This window comes from Uloborus diversus, chromosome 10 (genome assembly GCF_026930045.1).
Source record: "Uloborus diversus isolate 005 chromosome 10, Udiv.v.3.1, whole genome shotgun sequence".
NCBI classification, from domain to species: domain Eukaryota; kingdom Metazoa; phylum Arthropoda; class Arachnida; order Araneae; family Uloboridae; genus Uloborus; species Uloborus diversus.
Window position 1 is genome coordinate 26,799,913 of NC_072740.1, and position 27,159 is coordinate 26,827,071.

The 27,159-nt window shown below is 32.9% G+C and overlaps 1 protein-coding gene across 1 annotated transcript in view; it reads right to left on the reverse strand.

The window, feature by feature from the left end:
* Nucleotides 1–27,159, reverse strand: part of LOC129231494 (phosphatidylinositol 3,4,5-trisphosphate 3-phosphatase TPTE2-like) — a 94,215-nt gene that overhangs the window by 30,985 nt on the left and 36,071 nt on the right. The window contains 9 exon segments of the mRNA XM_054865823.1: nucleotides 5,127–5,187; nucleotides 5,260–5,324; nucleotides 6,299–6,453; nucleotides 10,049–10,162; nucleotides 14,625–14,740; nucleotides 14,742–14,784; nucleotides 14,872–14,919; nucleotides 17,865–17,899; nucleotides 17,902–18,112. Of these exon segments, the coding sequence (XP_054721798.1) occupies nucleotides 5,127–5,187; nucleotides 5,260–5,324; nucleotides 6,299–6,453; nucleotides 10,049–10,162; nucleotides 14,625–14,740; nucleotides 14,742–14,784; nucleotides 14,872–14,919; nucleotides 17,865–17,899; nucleotides 17,902–18,108 (844 nt within the window). The 5' untranslated portion in view covers nucleotides 18,109–18,112.

Here is a 27,159-nt window from a genome sequence, read left to right on the forward strand (position 1 = left end):
TTATATTTTAGTGAATTCCAACTGTTATAAGCTCCATTTTTTAAAATGATGAAATACAGTTGAAAATGAAATAAAGTGGAAGAGCAGTTTGTTTTCAGAATATTCTACACAAATCAGGACTTTACTATGGAAGCAATCATACATGTTTCTCCAAAAGTAAAACAAGCAAAAACAATAGCATTCCAAATCATAATAATTTAAAAGCAATTTAGAAGCAAAAGCTAAAATTTACGGCCAGATGATAAGAGATTGTCACCAATATTTCTCACAGATTTTCTCTTTAAAAATAATAGAAGCAAGAGCTTTCTGCCCAACAAAGAATCTTAAATCTCTCATGAAAATGTACTAATAATATTTTGGAAAAGATATGTAAAAACTACAAAATGTCAAACACAAATTTTTACAATGCAGGATTACACAGAAGATAAATCAACAAAATATAATAATTAAATGAATTAATAACCAACATTTTGATGCATGACTTTTCATCCAAAAACTCACTCTCCTATGCATTTAAAAAGGTGTTCCTTGAAACCAAAACACGTGTCTGCAGTAATTTGCAATTTTTGTGCATCAAAACATTGGTTATTCATTCATTTAAATTTCAAGCACAAAGGTATTTATTCGCTAAAATATAGTATAATGTTTTTCCTCCCTCTAAAAAATTGTGACTCCCTTTTCAAACATAAAACCAGTAAGAAGTCACCCCTCTACGTAAAACATTGAGTTTCAGCTCCTGACAAGTCTCTTGAAAATAACTTCTAGAACAGAATTTTTAAACCTTTTCTGATCTCTAGACTGGTAAGAGTTAAAAAACTCGCTGACTGGCAATATTTCTTTTCTTCTTCTTTTCCTTTCTTTCTTTCTTTATTTTTTTGCAAAAATATTGTGAGTGCATAATTTTCCTTTAGCAGTAATATATCTTACTGTTAAACAGCACTTGCCGTAACAATAAGATAATTTATCTTCTAACAGCTGCCAGTCTAAAACTGGCAGTTGTTAGAGCATATCATCGCCTCAGTGCAACCGTAAGACATCTAATCCCAGAAACAACAGTAAGATATCTTACTGTTGTTCTGAGGTGACAATATACTTTTAGTTTCTAAAAATCTTTTCAATTTTTATTGATCATTTCTAGCAGCTCCTTTCATTTCACAACCATATTTTCCCGCTACTACTTCCACTCTAAATCTGTACACGGTTAGGAGAAATTTTTTCAATTTCACTTGCTAAATCAAAGACAAAGAGAAAAAGAAAGTTCAGATAACTAGATATTTTTGCTGCTTGGATAATCAACACTCAACACCGTACATTACAGTAGAACATACTGTAATACTCATAAATACATAGATGCATATCCATGCATTCATACATATTAGGGTGGTCCTTATTTATATGGGAAAAAAAAAATTTCGGAATTCAACAAGTGACGCCCCCTAGTTTTGTGACACTATAATAAAAAGTAACATGTACAAAATTTGAACTCGATCGGTCAATAATAACACGTGCCCCTAGGCCGTTGAACTTTAACACTTTTGATAATTTTCCCCTCAAATCTTCCAGTTTTTACTTCAGACCCAATGCATCGTTTCTCCTAGGTTTGCAAAATATTCTTACAGTGAGGTAGCATTTAAATTAATACTTTTAATTACTTTATATCATCTAAAGATTTTACGTTGAATAAGAATGAAATAATGCTTTAGAAACTTTCCTTAATCGTACGCTTTTCTCAATGTATCTCGATAGTGTGTATTTTTTTCCGATAGTCTTGGACGGTCTGTAAAATAAATTGTTTTTGTGACTCATATTCGGTAAATTAGTTGGGAAATTCTTCGATTAATTGTGCTCCTCTTTCAGTTGTATCATTCTCAATTTTCAGTATTTTAACGATCTTTCTTCCATTTAAAGAGTTTCCTTCATTTTGCTGTGAATCAGGATCAAATAGAAAATTTTTTTTAGTATTTGTAACTTATCAAACAATTTTATTGACTCGTAACTGATTCTATGAAGAGGAAGATCTTTACCAAGAAAGTATTTTAAATCATCTACAGTTATCTGAAATTTGTTAAACAGTCATCAGATACGCCTTCCTTATCACAAGCATTTTTTGGAGTGTTTTCCTATCTTCAAAGTTAATTCCTTCATCCAATACGAACAAAGCTACTAGTTTATCCCCTAAATACCATAAGTGATTTATAAATTTTCCAATCACTGCTTCTGCTGCATGTTTGTCGTCATTTTGTACGCTGCTAGTTTTTCAGATATATTATATTATTCAAAGGAGCCTCGATTGGGTTGCTGCGAAAAACCATATCTTCATACAGTATTTAATTGTAAAACAGCTTTGAAGGGCTTTTTTTTCATGTAAGGTCAATTTAAATTGTTTCCTAAATGTAAAAATTTTCAAACAAAAATTCCTTTTGCCACCTATGTGGCTCAGGGATAAGCTCCAGGTTGCCGAAAACATATCCCTGTAGGAGGAAATTCACTAGGAAATATTATTACAAGTTATGAGAATTATCTGTAATCTTTCTCAATTCCGCTTTTTACGAACAATAAATAATAGGTCATCAACTTCGTCTTTTAGAATTTGAGTGGTATGTGTACTTGATTGAAATGTTATAAGTTCTGAATGATGGAGATCTTTCCACAAAATTTTGATGCGCTTAAATAATTAAATATCTGATCTAAAACTAAGAAAGGCAAAAACTTCTTCAAGGAGACACTCTGCAGTACGATTTCAAGTGCATGATGATGGCAATCCTAATGTAATATATCACCGTTCAGTTTTTGCTCTAAAAAATTGCATGCACAATTCATTGGTATTGCAAGTCGTTGTATCAAACACTACAGCTAGAACAGTTAGTAATAAAGAGCTATCATAATAAGATATCATAAGCAACTGAAGAAATATGTAAGGAATTCCATGTAGCTGTTCAATATTAGGACCTGAAGCTATCACGGTAATCCTGTTGGAGTTCTTTTTTCAGTTCCATCTGGATGTAGCTTTGTATCCCAGTGAATAACTACAAAATCTAAATTTAAATTCATGAAATTTAATTTTACCTCTCGAAGATTTTCTCTTGCTCTCTTAAGGAATGTACCATTGATCACTAGGTCATTTGGATTCAAATTTACTGCATCTATATAGGCTGTAAATAAATGAACAACATCTTTATCCCTAATATGGCATTTGTCTAACCGTGATGAAAGGCGAGCAGATATCAATAGTTGTCAAGCGTTTTTGCATTGAGATAGATCAGCTGTAGAAAACAAAAGTTCAACAGTTTAGGATAGATATCCATTTCTGTTTCTAAATCTTGTGAATCGCAAGAATTTAATGATAATAAAGGACTATGTACTGAAGTAGAAGAAAATTAATTTAAAGTATAGATTTCCACATTGTCCTGATCTGGATATTTTTTTAAAACTTATATTTTAGCAATGGAAAATACAGTATATTTTTATGTTAGGATTAATAGAGGATTTTTCGAAATTTATAGCTTAAAAATAAAAATTGTATAAGCATTTAGGTATGTTTATAACTAAAGAACAGCAAATTAAAATATAATTGCAATTACTTGTATTTATAGCATTGAAACCTTGCGACTCTATTTGCCACACCTATTACATACACAGGGAAATTCGTAAATCAACACCCCCAAAGCCATGAGGAGGCAATTTGTTGCTGTCATTAATGGCCTAGGTCATTCATTAATGGCCTATAGAATCTCTTGGGTCCATCTTGGTGGGAAGAATCGTTCCCCTGCTGCTTAGTTCGAACTAGCGTAGAAGAGCGGTACGCTTGACCCAAGGCCATTGCTGTACATGTACCCTCTGTAACATGTTAAATTTTACAGAATGAAGGTGAGAGAATGGTCGGTCTGGAAGTAGCAGCACCTATTGTGGTTCAAAATTACTTTAAATATAAAATGTTAGAATTATTTTTACATAAAAATTAGAAAATCCGCAATTTTTTCTTCGAAACTCAAAAAAGGGGGCCCTAGGGGCACGTGTTAATATTCATGGATTGGCTTAAAATTTTGCAGGGATCATTTATTTGTATAATGGAACAAATTGAGGGGGCGTCGCGTAAAATATCTGCAACTTCAAAAATAAGAACCACCCTAATACATATATTCTGGGTCCTTACCCCAGGTCACTTGGGCAACTAAAAAACTTCTCTTGGTGACAAGTCATCTCAGGTCAAAAATCTTTCAGAAGCATTGTTATGCTGAATTCTCTTATAAACTCAGAAATAATTTGTCTGGGGGCTTTTAAAATTTTTGTTGGTCTCTGCATATTTTGATGCATGTATGTATGAATATAGTTATGTGTGTGCAATAATTTAAACACCCTGAACACTTTCCTGCTATACATCCTTTCTTATTTGAATTTCACCGACTTGCTACAGACCTCAATGTCTCGAGCATCAGACAGCCCCCCCCTCTTCGAAACGCCAAGCGACATCTTGGGAGCAATATCAGGCTCAAAAGAATTTCATCTCTCTGTGGCATTGCCAATGGAAAATCGTGGGCATGTCTTCTTGAGAACCAAACAAGACTGCAACTTTCCCATCTCCCTAGAGTTGAAGGGGTTACATCTTTTCGCCTCATTACTGGTCACAACTACTTACAAGCTCATCTTTTTTAAAATCTGACTGCCCAGTTCCCCACTGTGCCCACTATGTGAAGGGACTAAGCAAATGACAGGGGAGCATCTTTTTGATTGCCCCATTCTTCTCGACGAGCTGAAGGATGTCGTCTTCAGGGAGCTTTCCCGCTCGGCTACTGCATCTCTGTTGTATTGGACTGCAAGGCGCCTTATGTCCAAGAGGACGTTGGTGGGCGTAAATTAAAAAAAAAACTTTCCTGTTATATTACTGGATCGTGCAAATTCTAGCTTCTTTTCTTTAAAATATAAACTTTGCATTTTGAATATGTGGTTTGGCGCTAAAATTAAGAAAAGTATAGTTCAATTTTGTTTCAAAACATTTAATTTTTTTAATAATTTAGATACATGAATGTAAACATGCACTTTCAAAATTTTGAAAATATGTATTTAACACAATGTATAGTCATGTCTTAAAAATTCGTTTCTGAAAACTAAATATTCCAAATACTTACTGCACAAATTGTACACCTTATAATGATCTTTATGTTTGAAATCCAAAAATCGTGCAACTTCCTGAAACAAAACTGGTTTTAATTATACAGAAAAATGCAAAGGGGGAAAGGGAACAAAATGTAAAATACACACTTTTATTGGATTTCGATAAAGAGACATTTTTCCATATGAAGGAAATGACATTGCTATTACACGCTCTGAAAAAAAAAAATAAAATAAAATAAATAAATAAAAACAAAATACAAAAGTCCTTCTCAGAGTAGCAAACACTTTATAAGAAATACACATTGAAATGTCTAAAATTAAACATTTCTGCTTTCTTCTGTCAAATTGATGCTATTATGAACCAAGTACAAAATATACCATTATAATAACAAAAATTTTGGAAACATATTTTACTGCTAGAAAAAAAGAAACTCAATAAATATACAAAAAAATAACAGCAAATAAGCAGGGAATTTTTTCCCCCTTTTTCTTTAGATAAAAGACACAACATACCTTTTCTCTAAAGAAGAAGTATTCAAGTGTTATGAAAATAGAAATCTTTCATATTTATTTTATTTCACAACATAAAAGTTGCTTCACACAAGGAAAATGACAGAAAAGTATCTGAGAAAAAATTGAGTTTTAAGCTTTGCAAATACATAGTTGATCTGCATATACAAAACATAATTAATTCTTATTACAGTCAGCCCCGCTTAAATGAACTCACTGAATGTGGTTCAATTCCTCCAAACACCCTCTCCAAACATCCAACCCATGATGCATTTTACAGCCTGAGATAAGATTACAGCTAGAAGCCAACTAGGATAACTGTTAGCCCCTCTTTTGTGCTTTGTTACAAGTGACCTTTTACTTTGAAGGGGTGAACTGGGATTTCTTCCCAAGAAATAGACGAAAAATTAGACTTGAAATAAAAGTTTTGCTCAAAAAACTTTAAATATGTATATGATTAAGTGGGGTATGGATGAAAAAAAAATTTCCTAAAGGGGGGAAATTTAACATAGTTGCTACAGGAATATTTTCTCTTTCACAGATTAATATTCCTATGGTATTCGGTTATTTGTTACTCGATTAAGTGGGGACGACTGTATAAAACAGGAAAGAACAGGCATCACTGAATATTTATGACACAAGACTACTATTTCATACTTTTTAAAAATATATTTACCAGTGACATAGGTCAAGTCCAAATCAAACCCATCTTTTTGATACCTTCGCTTATTTTGGGAAACCATTTGACGAGCTCCTTTCACAAGTTGCTTTCTTTCCGTATAAAGACGCACAAATGTTACAATTCGAACAAGACGACCAGCTACAACAAGTCTGGTAAAGAAAAAAAGGAAAAGAAACTGTTTAAAGAAGAAACTTAGAACAAAAATCAAATGAACGATTTTAAAGTGCATAATTCTTAATGTGCAACAGCAAGGCATACAAACCTACATTCTGTGAAAATAAGAAGGTATAAATAGTAATTGATAAGAAATTATAAGATTATTTAATGTGTGTGCAAATATTTTTTAACAAAATGGCATTATCAAATAATAAAACATCTTTTTAGGCACCTCAAGATATCCAATAAATTTAGTGTATTGTTGAAGAACTAGTCATGTTCAACCTCAATTCTACTTATTATTACAACCTAATATGTTTATTAAGTACCTTAACTATAAAATATAATGATCACTTCAAAAAATAATTAATGTTGCAAAATTTCAAAAACTATACAAAAAGCATTTAGATAATACTTAAGGGGGGGAAACCAATTTAGGAGGCTGAAATTTAAGTGTTTTTTGTGAATTTTTTTAACAGGAAAGAAATAATCAGAAAAAATGCTTGGGTTTATCAATAGATCTTTTTCAACCAAATCTAAGAAGGTTCTTCTGCCTTTTATTGGAGTTCAGTAAGACCTCATTTGGATCATGCTGTTCAGTTTTGATCTAATTATCTCATGAAAGATATTTGTGTATTGGAAAAGGTTCAAAGATGGGTTACTAGACTAGTAAGGGAACTTTCAGATTTAGATTATGATATCACACTTAATAGGCTTAACAAGTATTGCCTGGAACAAAGGAGAGTCAGAGGGGACATGATTCAGTTGTTTAAACATATCAAATGAAAGATGTTAATGAGTTGAATTTTTTCACAGAAAACAGGACGAGGGCTCATTGTTTTAAGCTATTCAAATCTCAGGCTAACCTGGAAATTAAGAAAAATTACTTCTTTAGTAGGGTCGTGGGCACTTGGATGAGCTTACCAGGACAAGCAGTAAAGAGCAAGGGGGTGGACAGTTTTAAGAGGGCCATTGATCTTCATTGGGGGCTAATAAAAACTCTCTGGGACCAGCCTAGCTGGGCCCAGAGCCTGTTGCTGGTTGTCACATTTGTATTGGTATGGAAAGCCCTTAATGGTCGCTTCAGGCCAAAAACGAAGTGAAGTAGCAGTCCAAGGAACATTTTTATCTGCCTGTAAGGAAATTTCTGAGCTGAACATCCTTTCTCTAGGGATGTAGAAATACTAAACAAGTTAAACAACAGGATCATAATCAGTGAGAAATTATCAGCTTAAAATGCTTTCCACAAAATGATGGGATAAATGGTCATTTTGAAAAATGCTGCTTAATTTTTGTTCTGTTTTTTTAAGGCCACTGATACTCCAGGCCTTCCACAAGTCAATGGACTTCTAAGTCCAATATAGCTGCTAGCAGTTTGGATGTTCTTGCTAAAGTATCAAGAGAATAATCAATATGATATCAATCTATGGTTTTGCATTTTCTTGATATCATTTAGGCGATGCATCGAGTATTTCAATTTTGTTTTATAGGAAGTGTGTAAAGGATAGGAAAAGAAAAAGTCAGAAAAGAAGATATATCTCAGATTAAAAGTACATAGCAAAGTAAACATTTAAATTTCCTTTATATTTGTGTTTTAAGATACCATAATTGTTTTTAAATGCACACTTATGCTAAAAAATCTATTAGTTAATTTTTATATGCTCAGCAACTCGCTGAAATTTACAATTATCAATATAGTATGAATTTTAAAACTTTCAAATCTACAAAAACAAATACATTTCAGTTACCTTCATCCCCCAACTTCATAGGAAAGAGGTATTAGTTTAAAAACTAACATGAAATATTTAAATATATCTAGAAGTGACTAGCATTTTTTGCAGGACAATGCACCTTTTCACTCTTTTTGATGCTCCTCAACATCATTTTAATGTTTCTTGAAACTGCCTTCTTTTCGATGCTAGCGCTCTGCCTTTTTTATTTCGATAATTGGGAAAGATTTAACCTGGCTAAGCAGATCCTAAACACAGCATTATGACACTTCCAGGTTAGGTTTTCCCCAACTACAGAGGACATCTCTGTGAACATAGGGGGTAAGGGGACACTTCCAAAAGTAAAGGGGGCTTGCCCCCTCACTTTTTAGAGTTAAAAATTATTGATATGTTGAAAAATGATTTTTTACAGGTTGGATTGGTTTATTTCACAAAGGTCAAGCTAAAAATGTTAAATTAATGGACTTTTATGCTATTTCTTAATAGAAACTAAAAATTGGAACGGGGAAGTGCACAGTGGTCATAACTCCTCCTTTTTGAGGCCATGTTTGATACTTTTAGAGGTCTCTTAAACAGTAATGTTAAAATCCATACTAATAATATAAAGCTTTAGAGTTTGTTTGCTTGAACGCGCTAATCTCAGGAGCTACTGGTTTGAATTGAAAAATTCTTTTTGTATTGAATAGTCTATTTATTGAGGAAGGCTACAGGCTATATAACTTTAGATTATGAGAAGTAGGAGTGGAGCAACAATAAAAAATGTTATAAAAACGGGAAAATTTATATTATTATAATATAAAATGCTTGGAAAGCAGAATATGCATAGCCACAGTGGCTCAACCTGAAAGTGCAGGCTTCGGGATCCAGTGGGCGTAGGTTCGAGTCAGCCATGAGGCATATCTCGAGGGTACTTTTCCAAGAATGTCCTAAATGATGCTAAAAATGATTTGTAAAAAAAATATATTCAAAAGTTTCATTGTCTTATTCACTATTTATATAAAGCAGAAGAGTTTGTTTGTTTGAACACGCTAATCTCAGGAACTACTAGTTTGAATTGAAAAATTCTTTTTCTGTTGAATAGTCTATTCATTGAGAAAGGCTAAAGTCCATTTTTTTAAATCAGATTGACCGAAATATTTATAATTGCAATTAAATGTTTAATTAATTGTTTAGTTCTATGAATTCCTAATAGATAGCGGGGTAAGAAGCTTTTCGAGAGGAGGACGGTTGACAGTGTCAATAGCTGCAAGGAGCCATGCTCATGCTATACTGTTGTGATCAGCATGAACAGAGTTTTGAATATAGTGTGTATTCCAAAATGTGTGGGATGAACTGGATTACAGTTAAGATGATGTTGTGTAGCAAAAGGCTCCAACATTGCGCATTTATAATTGAACATTTTGTACAATGCGTTCACATATTGCACACTTGTGTGATTGAACTTTATTGAGAAAAAACTATTGAGTATTTTTCTCCTTAAACTCATGCATCATTTACTATGATAAATGCAGTAGTTTTTAAAATATGATTTTTTGAAAGAGTCCAAAATTAATAAATTTTTACTTAAACATGAATTTAGGTCTTTATTATCTGATTTTAACTACTTTAGAACTGTATTGTCGATTTATTTGGAATTACTAAAATGCTCACATTGTATAATAAAAGAGTTTTAACCCAATAAACTGTCATGCTTTAATTTTGAAAATAAAACTTAGGGATGCCTTAGTAAGCATCCACAGATCACTAGTTGGGAAGTTTTAGCTATTTCATTAGCATTACAACATCAATCGTAATTTATGAAAAAAGACCAATTTCTCCTATGTTTTTACAAAAAAATTATAATTAACTTGGTACTTACTTTGCATAACCAAAACCAAGATCCACAGATGTATATATCACAGTAATAACAAAGGAAACAATAACTACAACCAAGTCCACAATATTAAACCAATCATTAAAAAATCCTTTTATCCTAAAAAGAAACATTAAGGATAAACTTGCTTATAAGTTACATTATTTGTAGCAAAGATGTTTTGGATAAAATGAACCACCATACAATAAATTACATGTTAAAAAAAAGAAAGTTTTGCGCTTAAATTCATCTAAACAATGAAAAACTTTTCATGCAAAATTTAAAAATAGAACAATTCAAGACAATGTTTTTTTTAAACATACTTAAAACATTCACATCTTTTTCTCATACTTCTTGATGAAAATTACATTTCAAAAAACTATTATGATTAAAAAACTATTGTTAGATTAAAAATCAATCCAAAATATTACTAAGTTATTCGAAATCAGATTAATATAACTCAGAGTTTGTTCAATTTTTTTGTCTTTAATTTTTTACACCAAAGATATTTTTTCCAGGACTCTACACACTAATAAAAGCAACCCTTCTATGAAAAGGGTAATTTTCAACAAGCATCTATTAGTTCAAATTTGAATAAGTTCTGTTTAGCAAGAAAGAGAGAAAGAAGAAATGTTAACATTTACTAGGAACTCCAAAAAGTGAAAGATTATTTTTTTGCACACAATTTTGTTTACAAAAGGGCCAATCCACAGAAAGTAGGGCACCAGTAACAAAATATAAAACACACTTTATACCATCATGTTATATGTCATTTTTTTCACAAAAAGTATATTTTTTCTAATTCAATGTGTGAAATATCCAAGTTCTTACAGTAAATACAGTTTCAACCAGAAAATTATCTTTTTCAAACTCATTTTTTTAAGTTAAAAACTATCAAGCTTTCAGCCCAGGATCTGGCAACACTGATTCCAATTTGGAAGATACTGTTTTTAGTGTTATAGTGAGCTACTATATCATTTTCTAATAGTCAACGAGTCTGTTACTAACAATATTGTTCACTTAAGCAAATTTTTAGAAATATTTCCAAGCAGAGTACAGGAGGAATACAGATCTTAAATGACAGAGGAGGATAGGATTTATTGATACTAATATATTTGAAGAGATGTGGGAAGTTGCAGGTTTTCTAGAGAAGTTTCATAGGAAAACATAAATCAAGTGATTTGGAAGCTTTCACAGCTTACACTAACTAATTTGAGAGGATATCTAATCTTTAAATGAACTTATCCGAGTACTTTTCAGCAGCACATTCTATTATTTGAGCTCATATAACTGAAAAATGAATTTAAAAAGACACAGTTGTGTACCAAATGTTGCCACATGTCACAACCGTAATCGCTTTTGACACAATCATAATAAAAAATTTATAAAATTCTATTGTGAAAAAATTCTTAAAGATCACAAGTGCAATAGATTCACAGAAAAGCTGCACTGTTGAATTAACCCCAGAAATGTGCCCTTTTTTTTCACCACCGTAACTGCACATTTTCTAGCTTTTTTATCAATGTCTACTAATAATCTCAAACTGATGTTCGGTGATAACTATGTTGGGTGTGAGCTTTATCATTCCATATTTTCATTTAAACCAAAACTGCATTCTTGAACAGAATGTAAGCAACTAAATTTGTGTGAACATCACGATCTTAACTATGGATTGGCCCAAAACAAAGAAATAATTGTTAATTACAAAAACCTAAAATTTGGAAATAGAGAAACATACAAATTGAATTAAATCAATTTTCCCTGGGCTACATATCTGACAAAACTTGGAGACACTATATGACTGCTGATGTTAGAAAAAATATCTTTTGTCTACAAGTTCTATTATTAAAAAAAAAAAACAATATTCAGAGTTGGAGATATATAGAGGTTTTCTGCAAAATACACTTGAGATAAAAATGGGGAAAAACATTGAATATATGCTATAATTGCAAGAAAATTGAAAAACTTTGACATAGAGAGGTTTTTGAGATAGGCAGGTTCGAGATAAACAGGTTTGACTGTATTTTAAATATATTTTGAAAGGGGGGTAGCTGCCTCACCTTGCGTCCTACAGGATAGGCCCCAGGCTTATATCAAGTTTTCAAATGTTCAGAAAGTACCCTCAAATCTGCTGGTGGAACAACAAAAAATGCTCATGGTTCTAGAAGCTTTTAAAAATCTGAGGAAACGATACAAAAATTAAAGTGGTTCTTGTATGGTTACCCTTGTCAGGTTACTACCCAAGCCCTTCAACTTGCTAGGAGAGTATTAAACAAATGTGCCAGAGATGCTTGCAGAAATGGCAGTAACATAGGCAAGAATTGAAATGCTGGAACTTAGGGGTCATTCACAAACAAAGTCACACTTTAAGGGGGGGGGGGGGTTATGAAACTGCAAATTGAGGACAAGCGGGAGAAGGGGTTAGAAAAAGTGTTGCCTTTTTAAAAATAATAATAAGCTCATATAATACAGCCTGACATGTGACAGGGGAAGGGTGACGGTTAAGTGCGTTACTTTGTGTTGAAGAGTGGAGGGGGGAAAATATGTGTGTGATGAAAAGTGTGTGATATCATTTATGGACTAAGAGAGAAAATGGAAAAAATCTATAGGAGAAGCTAATTGGAAGAGCAGTGCTCACACTCTCCTAGTCATTTTCCCCTTTTGGAGAGTTCAATATCTCAACTCCTTTGGTATTTGAGCACATTCATGCTTTGGTTTTCTGGTAAAACATATGTACACATACATAAACATATGTAATATGTATATACATATGACAAGTAGGGTTGCAGGTGACTGAATTGTTTAAAAAAAAATGGAGAGGGGGGGGGGGGGAGTCATGATATGCAAAATCTTAAGAATTACTAATTCAAGCCAGTTTGAAATGCTTTATCTCTGAAATGCACAAAGGATCAAGTGTAGAGACATGTGAAAAATATTGGTGTTGAAGAAACTTATCTGACTAATATGATATAAATTATTAGGTAAAAAACAACATACCATTAAAAAACCACAATAAAAAAAAAAATTTTAAACTTTCAACTATTGCAAGAATAACTTTTGTATAGAACAAAAATACATGCAAACAATAAAGAATGAGCAAGGGAAAAAATGCATGATTTAGCAGTAAAGCTAATGAAATAGTCATTTCAAATTTTAATTGTAAATAGCAGAATGAAAAAAACTTCCAACATGCAGATATTTTGGTGTGGCAGTAATACATAGTCACAGTAATGAATAGAAAATCTTGAAATCAAATTCAATCTTAACGTGCATTAAATTGTTTGCAATGTAGTAAAATACTCACACAAATTTACATGTTCTATTTATTATTCATTTGTACTAAATGCAGCCCCACAAAGTGGGATACTTCGTAATGTTTCGCAAAGTAAAATCACTTGCCCAAAATTGTTCTGCAAGTACTACAAGCATTGAAGACATAGAAGTGACCTTTTTCAAAAACCGTGATCTCGAAATCAAAACTGTTTCATACAGGAGTATAAAAAGATTTGCTTTTTTTTTCAATGCTGAGTCTTAGAGCTGAAAAAAAAATCATGAAATTAAAATTTCATGCACACATTCTTGACTGAAAATGCAAGACCCTGTACTGTTTTTCCATTCTAGGCTGCTAAAAACTCGTTTCTGTGCCTAAAACATTGAAGAGTTCTGAGCACTTTGACCCTGATCCAAGTATCTCATCTTAGAAGTAGTGTTTTCCTTCAGAATAACAGCACATGGCCAATAGTGCAACCAAGACATGGCTACACTAAGATGTTTTGCCTAATAGTACAAATTATTTAGAGATCAGTTTTCCAGGACAGGGCATGATGCAGATGCAGCCAGTCAAAGATGGTTTTCTACAGAAATCTAGAATTTCTGTAAATATCTTTTAACTAAAGATGTAATTTCGCACAAATTCAGCAGATTTTATCAAAATCAAAGCAGGACAAGGGGTCATTGTTTTAAGCTGTTCAAATCTCAGGCTAACCTGGATATTAGGAAAAACTACCACTTTAGTAGGGTTGCGAGCACTTGGAACAGCTTACCGGAAGAGGCAGTAATGAGCAAGGGGCGTGGATAGCTTTAAGAGGGCCCATTGATCTTCTTTGAGGATTAATAAACTAACTAGGACCAGCCTAGCTGGGTCCAGAGCCAATTGCTGGTCGTCACATTTGTATTTGAAAATCTCAAGTTCCTGCAAATGGCATCAAATTTGACATTTTGCAAGAGTTTTCTACAGAATAAGCATAATTAAAGGGAAATTTAGATTTTTTTTTCTAATTTGAAGAAATTTGCAGAAATTGTGTAAAAAATCTATAAAATCATATCTTTAGGTAGAATATAATTGCAGAAAATCTGCAGCTGCTTCTGCAGAAATTCAAAAGATTTATGCAGAAAAATTTGTTGGAGTTTTCCCCTCACATTTAAACAGAATTGTTTTTGCAGTTCAGGCATCTGTTCTGTGACAAGGCACAAATTATTCTGCTTTCGGGATGTAGGCTATAAAACTGAACATAAGTGACACATAAAGAGTTTTTAAACAAAGCAAAGCATAAATTTCAAAAAAAAAAAACTAAGCACATACCCTTTTGCTGCCATACGAAGAGAAACTTCTAACATAAAATAGCAAACAAAACATAACGCTGTGATTTCAAAAGCTTTATTTGTATGTTCATCCTCTGTTACAGATAAAGCAGCTATTCAAAACGCAGATGTCAGTGATTATTAGAAACAAACTGATCACTCTGCAAAAAAATAAAGAGATAGACATGCAAAAACATGCATTAGCATAAAACATAAAAAAGTTCCCAGAGAGAAAAAAAAAAACATACCTAAAAACTAAATGTTCAACAATTCTTCTAAGCTGGAACTGTAGAAAGCTTTGAAAAGATCAATTTTTAAAATTAGACTAATGTAAAGAAAGAAAAAAAACATATGTTATGAGAAAATAGGCACAATAATTATAAATACTAATTATTTCTAATATAATTTTGACTAATACTTAAGGAGACAACCTATTTAAACAACACTTTTTTTTTAGAACTTATATAATGGGTCCATGCTCACAAACAGATCCCAAACTCTGAAAGAGCCCAGGATGGGGAAAAAAACGCGACTAAAACTTTTTTTTTTGTACACCTATTAACAAAAATTGAAGGGTTTGAGTGATCAATACAAATATGTTCTGACCCTGTTATAAATTCCCAAGTTATGCCTTGGAATGTCTAAACATGAGAATCCTTCAAAGCCCAAAAACTGCCTGAAATTAGCAATGTTTTTCTTCTAAAGCGATATTCATTAAACTGTTGACTAACTTAAATCTCTGTTCTATAATAGAGGGAATGAGCTGAAAACTCCGATTCAAGACCCAAATAGAAGTGTTGCAAATATGCACCTCTAAAGCCAGGAGTAAATTGTTCAAAGTGAGAATTTAAATGCACATAAAACAGCCTCTAAAGCTTTTCTGAAGGCTAGGAAGAACTCGGACATAACAGTGATAATTAACATCAATCCTGGCTGATAAGCGGAAGTTTAGCATCGCCGAAAAATATTGTCATGAGTCATCGATATTAATATTTTACTAGAAAAACCAGATTAATTTCATCCGAGGACAAAGTGGGGTGGCAGTTTCTAATTTACTAAACACAAATGTGAACCAAGGAAACATTCTAAAATTGTAATGCTAATATGTAACTACAGTGAACTCGATCTGAACACTCCCTAATGTGAATACCCTCATATTTTGAACACATTTTGATGGTCCCCGGCAAATACTTAAGCATATCCAGTCTTCCTTTATAATGAACACTCCTATAATCTGAACATTTTTGTTGGTTCCATGAGTGTTCACAACAGAGAGAATCTACTGTATGATGAAATTTTTAATTTCCATGTTTCACAAGCCATTAAAAAGAGCGTCGATCCAGAACAGCTGGTGAGCATTAATAAGCAGGAAGATGACAAAATAAGTCAGGAAAAGTGCGGCAGAGGGCCATTAGTCCCTTTTTTGTCCAAAATTTTCTTTATAAAAATTAATTTCAGCTCTCGCTCTTCAAAATCAAATGGAAATTGTACATGAAGTGAAAAGGACAGACTTTTGCAGCATTGAGGTTGACTCTACTCAAGATATTTTGGTCGTCCATTAGCTAGCCTTAAGCCTCCATTATGTTATTATCAATGGTGAAATAGAAGTTAGGCTAGTTGCCAAGAAGGCGACAGGAGAAGCAATTGATCTTCAAATTAAAAGTGAACTGGAAAAGTTTGACTTTCCAAATTCAAAAATTATTGGCTGTTCATTTCGTGGTACAGTTAATATGCATGGAAATAGTGTGTCTTGCAAGTCAAATTGAAAAAAGACAAACCAGACATTTACAACATTTACTTGTAATTATTTTAGTTAGATTCAACTAAATGCTGCAAGTTGGCAAAAGACTTCCTTGGGTTCCCGCAAACTACAGCCTACTTCATTTCAGTCTCACACAAGCAAATGCAAATGTGGACTACAAAAAGTAGTGAATTTGAAGCAGGGCAAAAATTTCTTTGACGACTACAGAAGGTGAATAAATACAAAAACCAAACCCTGTGACAAACAGCCTTTGGGGTCCAAGGCCTCCTCTTATGAAATATCTCAAATTAAACATTTTTTTTTTGTACAATGCGATAGAAATCTTTTATGCAGATAAATGCATTATCTTTGAAACGTCTTTTTTTCTTAGGAACATACATGCACTGAATTGCTACAGAAATTGGCTTACTTTGGTATTTTTAAGATCATGTTATTTTATGTAAAATAACACCATATAGGTTTTGCTAATTTAGTAGCATTTTTGTTTGCAATTTACTACGATATTTTTAGATCTTTACGTTTGCGAATTTTTATCGTTGAAATATCGCAAGTTGAGCTGATTTGCTCTTATGTGTAATGCATGAGAAAACTTTGGTGCAGAACTGCTATATAGAAATAAGCTAACTTTAGTATTTTAAAATATATAGTATTGTTTTTTTTATGTAAAAATATAGATGTAGAAACATACATATATATATATATAATATATATAATAGTTTTGGTACTTTTTGAGTGCATATTCTTGCTGTTATAATCTGAACTGCACTGTGGTTAGTTCATGATAAATAATGCTCACAATTTTTGTTACTTGTATGAAACATCGCCGTTGCCTCCCCCCCCCCCCCAAATGCTTAGAGGTAAAGATATGTGCAGTGCGCACTTGACAAAATAAAGTTGTCATATCTGATCTTGCCAACGCTTTTTTAGTGCCAACATCAAAAGGTTGCCATTAGGCATAATAATAGTTTTCCACACGCTTAAAAGTTAACACAAATTTGTACTACAATTTATTATAACCTTATAAGGCACAATGGGACATTACTTAAAAGAAGATTTCATCATAAGAACTAAAATAATAATTCACAACATAAATTGTTATAGGCCGAATCAATTCTTTATTCAGTCAGCCTAAAAGCTTTGGTCCATCTCTTAACCATTTTTCTTAAAGCACTTATGGTGCTTTAAAGAAAAAATTAATTTTATGTATACAAAAAAACCTTTATTTAGAGAAAATATTATTTTGTACATGGAAACGTGAACACACTTCAGCATGATGCAATTTTTGAAAAATATGCATATTTGTTACAATATTAAGTTTGATGTAGTTAACATTTAACATTTTAAATAAAAATTCCTAAAAAAATCAACAATATCTAAAATTCAACAGATATAATATTTGTTGCTAGGTTTTAAACAATATTATGTCATGTTGGGTATGATTTTGATTTAGGAATCAAGTACAGTATGTTGATAAATTACCTTATGTTAGCATCTACTTCTTCTATTTCCGCTGGTCATTTATAATAATCGACACCTGAGATTCCCCGTTTGCTTCAGAAACATTTTGAACAAATCTTGATTGACCAATAGCTCTAGTCATCTGCGGTGCAACCGGTTTTAATGAGTTGTTTAAAGTTACATCCAAATGCTCCGGCTCGATAGCAGTGACATGTTTCTTCTGATCCAAGTCAGGCTCATTTTCAAATGTTTGATATTTACTCATGATGCTGAAAATAAATTCAGAAATGCTTCATACAAAAAATTAAACAAAATGCACAAAACTTGAATCTAAATTGAATATTTGGGCGCATTAATAAGTTATTGGTCAGTAAAGCAGCATAACAAGTAACAGAGCAAATAAAATGCTTGATCAGGGGTGGAAAATTAAAAACCCATTTTGGGAGTAGGTCCAAATAACATTTTAAAGCAATAACACACATGTTAGACATATATGCTACTAATTATACATGTAGACACACACACACATTTGCTTTTTTAATTTTTCATAATTTAAGATAAGGCGATATGATTGAAAATGTTCCCAATGATGTACAGAAAATGTAGGATCATACTCATGCAAGGGATGCTGAACTTTTGGAATTTAAGAGTTAGCAAAGTATTTTTTTAAAATAATTAGAATAAGTTATACCTAACGAGAGAAGAAAGAAAAAAAAAAACATGGATACTTAAGATGACAAAAACTAAACCAAAATGACAATATCAATGGATTCATTTAAAATAGATTATTCAAATTTAACATTTTCTTCTTGTGTTTATCATATAAAATTATCATATGCATATTATATAAATATAATACCGACACCAAACAAAGATTTCAAAACTGCTTCAGAAAATGTTTTTGACACTTGAAATGAATTAACAAATACAAACAAAGAAGATAATATCAATGGATTCATTTAAGAATTTATAATAAGTTATTCCAATTTAAAATTTATTTTATGTTCATTAATAAAAAACTATAATTGCAATTTATGCTATGCATATTGTATAAAAGTATTGTTTACACCAAACAATATCGAAACTGCTAAAGGAAAATAATTTTTGACACTTTTAGATGAATTTACAAATTACAACAAAGATAATATCAATGGATGCAGTGTTTATAATAGTTGATAATATGTTATTCAAGTTTAACATTGTTTAAAAATAAAGTTGTGATGTAACTAATTTTTTGCATATTAAATACAAGTATTAATACACCAAAGATATCGAAAGTGCTAAACAAAGTCATTTAGCTTGTTTTTTGGCTTTACTAGTAACAGATATATATGCTAATTAAAGTTTTTTGATAACTTTATATATTTTTGGATATTAAGGGAATCTCCATATTAATGGCCTGTTTAAAATAAAACCTGTTCACTTCCCAAATGCATCCTTTATAATATAAAATTTTGAGCGAGTATTGATCTAGCTGCACATAAGATGATGAACTTTCCCCCGGTAGAGCACTCCTCTTCTCCATCAACTGTTGTTTCATTATTATTATCATTAATGTAACTGATACCAAGATGTTTGAGTTTGAAGTAATACCAATGAATTTGCTTTTGGTGAGAGTTAAAAAAAGAAACTTTCAAGTTTTATTTTTGGTTGCAAGTCATCTAAAAAATCAACAATTTTCACCGTTTTGAGAGCAGAATATAAAGCTATCTTTGGCATGTATGCATGACTTTAGCGAGTTTTCAAAAAATCGAAACTTTTTCATTTCTATTTTCAACGTAGGTCAGCACAAAATTAGCAAATTTCAGTGATTTGGGAGCAGAATGTAGCAGGATTTCAAAATGAGAGCAGTTGAGATTAATTGAAGCAGATTTTCCACCCCTGCTTGGATTTATCCAGGGCTGCCAAAAGCCAAGGGCCTTATGTCAATTTTACGCCAGGCTTTACGCTTATCAAGAGAATTGAAACTGCATAATTGAAAGTCTCTTAATACCTTATAAAGCTACAAGTAACCACCTCAAAGCTGGAGCTAAGGCAGACTTGCAAGCAAATATCAAACACTTTAGTCACAACATCCAGGGACTGCAGTTTCATCCTTGTTTAGAGCTCATCAGCCTGAGATAGCCATAAACAAATTTTAGGCAAAAACCAGGGCTGTGGAGTCGGAGTCGGACTGATTTTGGGGTAAAATAGTCGGAGTCGTTAGAAAACATGCCGACTCCGACCTTCTTTTTTTCTTTCCCTTTCGCTGACTCTCCTTGCATTTTTTTAAAACTGACTACCAATTGGTTCGATTAACATGTATAAAAAGATACTAATGAGAAAATAACTGCCATTATGGCAATCAGCTAGCTTGAGTACTTACCGAACTTTCTGTAGCCGTTGCCTAGTTTGCTTACTTTTTAACTTAACTAATAGCAACTGTCAGCAAACGGTTTTGTTGCCTAACATTTTCAAGTAATCTATTTCAAATAAAAATAGAAATAGTGTTCTGTTCGATCTCAGTTATAAAATAGTAAAAGAAACTTAACATATTAGTAAGTCAAGGCCCGTAGCTAAGGTTGAAATGTTTAAGGGTGATCGGCAAATTCAAAAAAGTTCCGGCGCGAAAGCATGAATCCAAAAGATCCGATGAAATAATCTAATGATTTTTTCTTTATTAAGACCATTTCTATAAGCTTGGTTCTCACTAAAAAGTATGGAACAAAATAAGTGTAAATGATTTCTTGATTACAACACTCAATAATTGCAGTTAATCTTAAAATCTTCATATTAAGGTTAATTTTAAAGCAGCCAATAAAATTTAAATTAAAAATTTAGCGAAGGAGAAATATAGGTATAGTAAAAGCTATCCGTACAAATTTGAATGCCGCTGCATTTTGTGTAAAATTAGCTCCTGACATGTGCCCTATTTTCGTTGCAATTTTTTTGATGAAATATAATTTAAAATATATTTGCAAAAATTTTCAGAATTAAAGTATTTATATTTTTTATAAACTCTGAAATTAACTTTGGGTGCCATCTACCAGATGGGTGCCACCCAGGGCAAACCACCCACTCTCAAGAACTTGGATTTAGAAAAAAAGCTTCCCCCCCCCTCAAGTTACAGCTTTCAAAAATTGAAAGCACACGATTTGATCAATGTCTATTTGTTAAACATTAAAGGGGGCCAAATTACAGATAATCCTTTTCAAATTTTTTAAAAGGGATTTTTAAGTCATCTCACTTTTTAACTCGTAACTGTTGGAAAATTTGATTATTAAATTGAATTTCTGACGTTGTATGCGTCTTGGGTTTATAATAAAAAACAAAATGCGAAATTTTCATAAAAAGGAATTAATACTTCAATCTCTGTTTAGGGGTTTTCCCCCTTCCCCTGAAGGGAGAGAGGGAGTTGAAAAAATACAATTAAAAATTTTTTTAAAAAATCCAGAGTCGGGCGTTTCAAAATCCAGGAGTCGGAGTCGGCCATTTTCCTTCCGACTCCACAGCCCTGGCAAAAACCTCATAATCATGGGATGAATGCTACAAGTAGATAATTACTATTTAGTAGTTCTTTTTACCTACTTCTTCAAAGGAGAACTAAACAAATTAATGTTGCATACATGGTCTACTTACATGCAGCGTTTACCATTGACTTTTCTCTTTTTCGCCCCGATTTTAATCCAACTATTTTAATGAACCAATAAAGAAATAGATTCTGACACAATCTGATACAATTTTATCTACCCAGAAATTAAAAGTTTTAATTACAGAAACGGTCAACTGTTTGAAAAGTGCTGGAAAAACCAAATTTGATATTCGATATTTTTTTTTGTATAATTGATTACAAGTAAAATGGATGTTGTTTTCAGGGGTCTGTCCAGGATTTTTCACAGGGTCCACTTTTTGTGAAAAATAAAATAATTTTGTGAAAATTGAATTAATTTTGTGAAAAATCAAATAATTTCGCAAAAAAAAACTTTTTTTGTTAAATCGAAACTTTAGAATTTAGAGCGGGCATAAACTGCATCGTTTAAACTTAAAGTAGAGTTTTTTCCTCTTCTATGTTGAGAATATCATTCTGGGGTGTTTTCCTAGTATTTGGCGGGGGAGGGGGGGGGCATCGCTCCCTCAAGTAGCAATATTTATCTACCATTCTACATTATGTTAAATTATACTAATAATATTTCTGTACAGCATTTAAAATGATTGTAACAAAATAAATAAATGAATAAAATTCAGACGACGGTTCAGTATTTAACTTTTTGACCCAAGACCCTCTTAAAAAGCACAGAATATCGTTTAAAACTTATAAATTCCGTGATTTTAACAAAAATAAAAAGAGATTTTATTTGTTTACTTCTTAACAAAGCGTATTAAACATCAAAAATTCAAAAAAATCGAATTCCCATAGCAGATGCAAAGAGATCGCAATTCTCAAAGTGAAGGCATCAAAGGTATGAAAACAGTTTGTAAAAGAAATATTTTTGATAAAATTATTTTTAAATTGCATTTTAGAGTCCTATGATAAACATATCATTAATATTTGTGGACACAGTTGAAGCAAAAATAAAATTAAACCATCGATTCAGCATTTTAATTTTTGACTCAAAGAAAATGGAATTTTGCTTTAAAAACTTGAAATGCGTGTTCTAACAAAAATAGAGACTTTTCATTTATTTGCATCCTAATAAAGGGAAGTTAGTTAGAAAAAAGAACAAAATATGATTCATATTGGATGTTAAAAGATTGCATTTTTCATAGACATTTAAAGAAAAAAAAAGGTATGTAAAAGAGTTTATTTAATGTTAATCATACTTGTTAGCATCGAAAAATAAAAACCATATAATTTTCTCCCAAAATAACAGTTAAACTTCGCACCACATCGTAAAAACGCAAATATTGACTAGCTGATAAAATGAGAATATTTTCTAATAAAGTCATTATAAAGGTTTAACGCCAGATGCTAAATGGCGATAATTTTGAAGTTGGCAACCCTATCTGAAGCGATCATATTTTTTCCCAACCCTTACTATTTCTTTGCAGTTTTAAGCCCATTTCGCAAATATATATTATTATTATTCTTCATTAAATCAAGAGCGGGGAGAAAAGTGCTTACCAACGCATTTTCAGAAAAGTTTACAACACCGCTGCTAATTAGCTGTGATAAAACAAACAAAATTATTTAAGACTAAACATATTTTCAGCTGTTAATTTCTTTCCAAGAAACAAACAACAAGCATTATATTTATTTGGCAGTAGCAATTATTTATTGCTTGCAGAAGCATCGCAAGAGTGATGATTTTTTTTTTTTTTTTTTTGCAAAATTAGCAGATTTTGTATAAGCTGATCCTTCTAATTTGACATCAAAAAAGCTTCCGTTTTTGTTTATTAGAACTTTGAAGGGTCCGTTTTGGCTGATCGGGATTTTGTGAAAGGTCTGTTTTGTTTGATCGGGATTTTGTGAAAGTTCCGTTTTGGTTGATCGGATTTTTGTGAAGGGTCCGTTAACGGACCCAAATATCCTCTGGCCAGACCCCTGGTTTTTCAAACAAAAAGGTAATGCAAAACCTTAAAGGAAAATAAGGAAGCTAAAAATGAAAATACTGTAAGTATTTTATTGATTTTAGTACAGAATAAAAGCGATAGATGACAGAAATTCGCAAAAACAAACCATTTTTTAAAAATTGCAAAACCGATCTTTTTTCATACATAAATACACTGCTCGACATTGAAAATGCAACACCAAGAAGGAGTGGTCAGAAAGTGATGAAATTTGGAAAAAAGACAGAGACAGCAAGGAATAATAAATGATCTTAATTTCAAAATGATAGGCAGAATACAGAGCGAGAACGGCGTCGGCTCAGTAGGATGTAGGACCACCGCGGATAGAGATACACGAAACACATCTAGGCATAGAGTCAATAAGGGTGCGGGTGGTGTCCAGAAGGATGGCTCTCCATTCTCTTTCAACCATTTGCCACAGTTCATCTTCTGAACGAGACAGGGACAGAGTCTGCAAACGGCGTCCAATCACATCTCACGCATGCTCGATTGGTGACAGGTCAGGAGAGTATGGTGGCCAGGGAAGCATCTGTGTGCCTTGGCAAGCATGTAGGCAGATGCGAGCACTGTGTGGTCGAGCGTTATCCTGCTGAAAAATTGCATTAGGTAGCCCTTGAAGGTAAGATATTGTCACCGGCCGCAGCACATCATCCAAGTATCATAGGGCCGTCATAGTGCCCTGAATACAAACTAGAGGTGATATGGAATTGTACGCAATTGCGCCCCAAAACATTATGCCACGTTGTCGTACGATAGGACATTCCACAGTTACTGCCGGATTAGATCTGTCTCCATGTCCATGGCACACACATATGCGGCGACTATCACTGGATAAACAGAAGCGGGATTCATCTGAGAACACGACATTTCACCATTCTATCATCCACGTCCTCTAGTTCAGCACCATACTAAATGTTGCTGTCTATGTTGTGGGGTCAATGGCAGTCTTCTTAGTGGACGCTGTGATTGCAGACCATGTGCGACCAAATGACGAGAAATGGTTCTAGTTGATGCGGGAACATTCAGGGTATTTTGCACCTGCTGCAGAATCGAGGAACAAGCGACTTGTGGGTCTGCTGCAGCTTGTCAGTGGATGTCGATCTACACATTCTGACGTCACTCTGGCTGCCCCTGCACCCCTTAATCTTACCATATTTCATTGTTCCAACCATCTTCGGCACAGCCAATGCACGGTGCTCGCATCCATGTGGGTATCAGCTGCGATTTGACGTACAGATCAACCTCCCCTTCTCAGTCCGATCACCATACCCCTCGTAAAATTGTCTATCTGCTGGAAGTGCCTTCGTTGACGGCGGCTTGACATTCTCTCATGTTACACGTACCTTCCAAGACGAAAACAAAATTACTTCGATAATTCTCCAGTCAGAAATAATGACACGAATATTGCCCATTCTGCAAATTCCTTCCCTTATATCTTACTTCACCTGCGTTGGAGAGCTGCGCATTTCACATCATTTACATAACTCAGTGATGTACGTCTACTCTAAAATTTGCATAAATTTCTGAACACTCCTTCTTGGTGTTGCATTTTCAATGTCGAGCAGTGTATATTTGTTCATTCCCTCGTGGCAGAAAGCTGCTGACATGGCGACATTGTCCCAGAATGAGAGAGAGTTCGTGCAGAAAGATTTTGCTCTAAGGGAAGAAAAAAGGGAAAGAGAGAAAAAAAAAAGGTCAGCAATAAAACCATTCTGCAGAGCAATACAAAAGGACAGCTGTTTCACAGTAAAAAATGTAACTCAACTTCGAATTAAGGAAAAGGCTCGATTTTCTGCAAAAAATAAAATAATTGTGACATCATTTTACAGCAACAAAAAAAAAATTTTGGCGAGCGCCAAATCAAGCGATCACTGATGACTGTGGTAGTCTGCAACATCGGAGATCGGGTGATATGGCATTGGTAAAACCCGTTTTAACCAGAACTTGTCCCCTTGTGGAGCGATTTTAAAGCAACCTTGTGTTGATCAAAGAAAAGTGGTTTCGCATTGGCTTAGCAAAGCACATGTTTGTGTTTGTTTGAAAGACTTGTGCCGACTTGACTTACTTTTGAGCTTTTTTTCACCTCTGTTGAAAACCTAATTTAAGCCCTTAAAAATGGCTTATTTGTGGTGTCTTAGATTGCAGCAACAGAAAACAGATGGAACGCTTGATAAATTGTGTGTTTTTTTGGGCTGACCAATCGTTATTCAGATAGGGGTGCTTATGAATGAAAATCTTTTTTCTTTGGAGGAGTTAAGTATTTTTTCTAAATGCATATTCTAATTAAATTCTTTTTTCTTTGTTTGGAAAGGGAACTTTTGTTTGCTCCAGTACGTGATTTAAATTCCTTTTTTCACATGAGGGAGAGGGCAGGGTGGGGCTTCTTTTTTGCTTGAAATGCATTAATTTTGCAATAAATTTTGCTTTAGTATTTTAATAAAATCATATTTTCTTCTAGGTGGTGGTTGATTTTTTGATTTGTTCTTACTAAAATGTGTATTTTAATTAAATTTATTTATCTTTTTTTGGGGGGGGGGGGAAGGAGGGGGATACTTTGTGTATAATATTGTGTATTGCATATATTAAGTTTTTTTTTTAATAGGAGGGTGACCTTCATTTTTTCATTTTGGGAAAATTCTGGCCAGGGACACCCCAAACTTAAATTTTTGGGATGGCTGAAAATCTCAATTCGATGAATAGAACTCCAAATTTCGCAAAATGAAAAAAATTTGGCTGTATGGAACTCTAAATTTGGCCGAATAGAACTCCAAATTTTAACCGAATGATGATAATTTTTGCCAAATCGTCAGACAAAATTTGTCGTATAAGAAAATTTTTGGGAGGGCACAGCGGCCTCCCATGACCTCCCTCGGGGTGCCCCTGGATCTGGCCCCAGGCTGTATTATAAAATTCAAATCTCTATACACAAATGTAATCTTAATTTTCTCTTTCTCAATTGCTTTTTAGACTGCTTTAAAAGCAGAACAAGGGGTCAAGAGGGGGCAATTGACCCCCTCCCCTCTTTCAGATTTTAATGCATTCACAAGTAAAAATGTTTTTTGCTGTAAATTTCATTCTGTATCTCCTCCTTACCCCCCTCCCCTTTCCTCACCATGGAAAAATTTGATGTGACGGACCTGGTTCAAAGAGGTCTGAAACTTCACATCACAAAAAAATGCTATTAAAATAAGGAAAATGTAGAACAGCAATTTTTTTCTAAAACAAGAATTTCAGCATAAGCTCAAAAATTGAAATCATTTATGAACTTGAAATATTTTTCTCATAAACTCAAATGAGAACGAATATTGTTCACAAAATGTTTTATAGTACAAATGTAAAAGTAAATAGAAAATAAATAGGATTGGGAAACAGTTTTATTGAAATTCTCTGTATGCTTTTAAGCAAAGAGACAAACTGCAAAATACGATCATTGACTACTGCTATTGGAATTAAGCGATACTGAATCTCGACTGTTGTTAATATTAGTCTAATATCACAGGTGTATAAAACCGGAAGTTGAGTCATTAATAGTATTATGTTCTTCATGGTTTAATGTAATAGGTATACTGCCTAATTATTAAAGAATTTCTTAATTTTAAATTTTATGTGGTAAATCAAATTTAAAATAAACTTATGAAAATACAAAGCATAATAAATCTTGCCAGTAACTTCACACAAAGTAATACACTAGGTTGTGTTAAATTTTCAATTGAAAGTAGAATCGAAAAAATCAATACTAAAGACGTTAAAAATTGATGAAAATGACTTG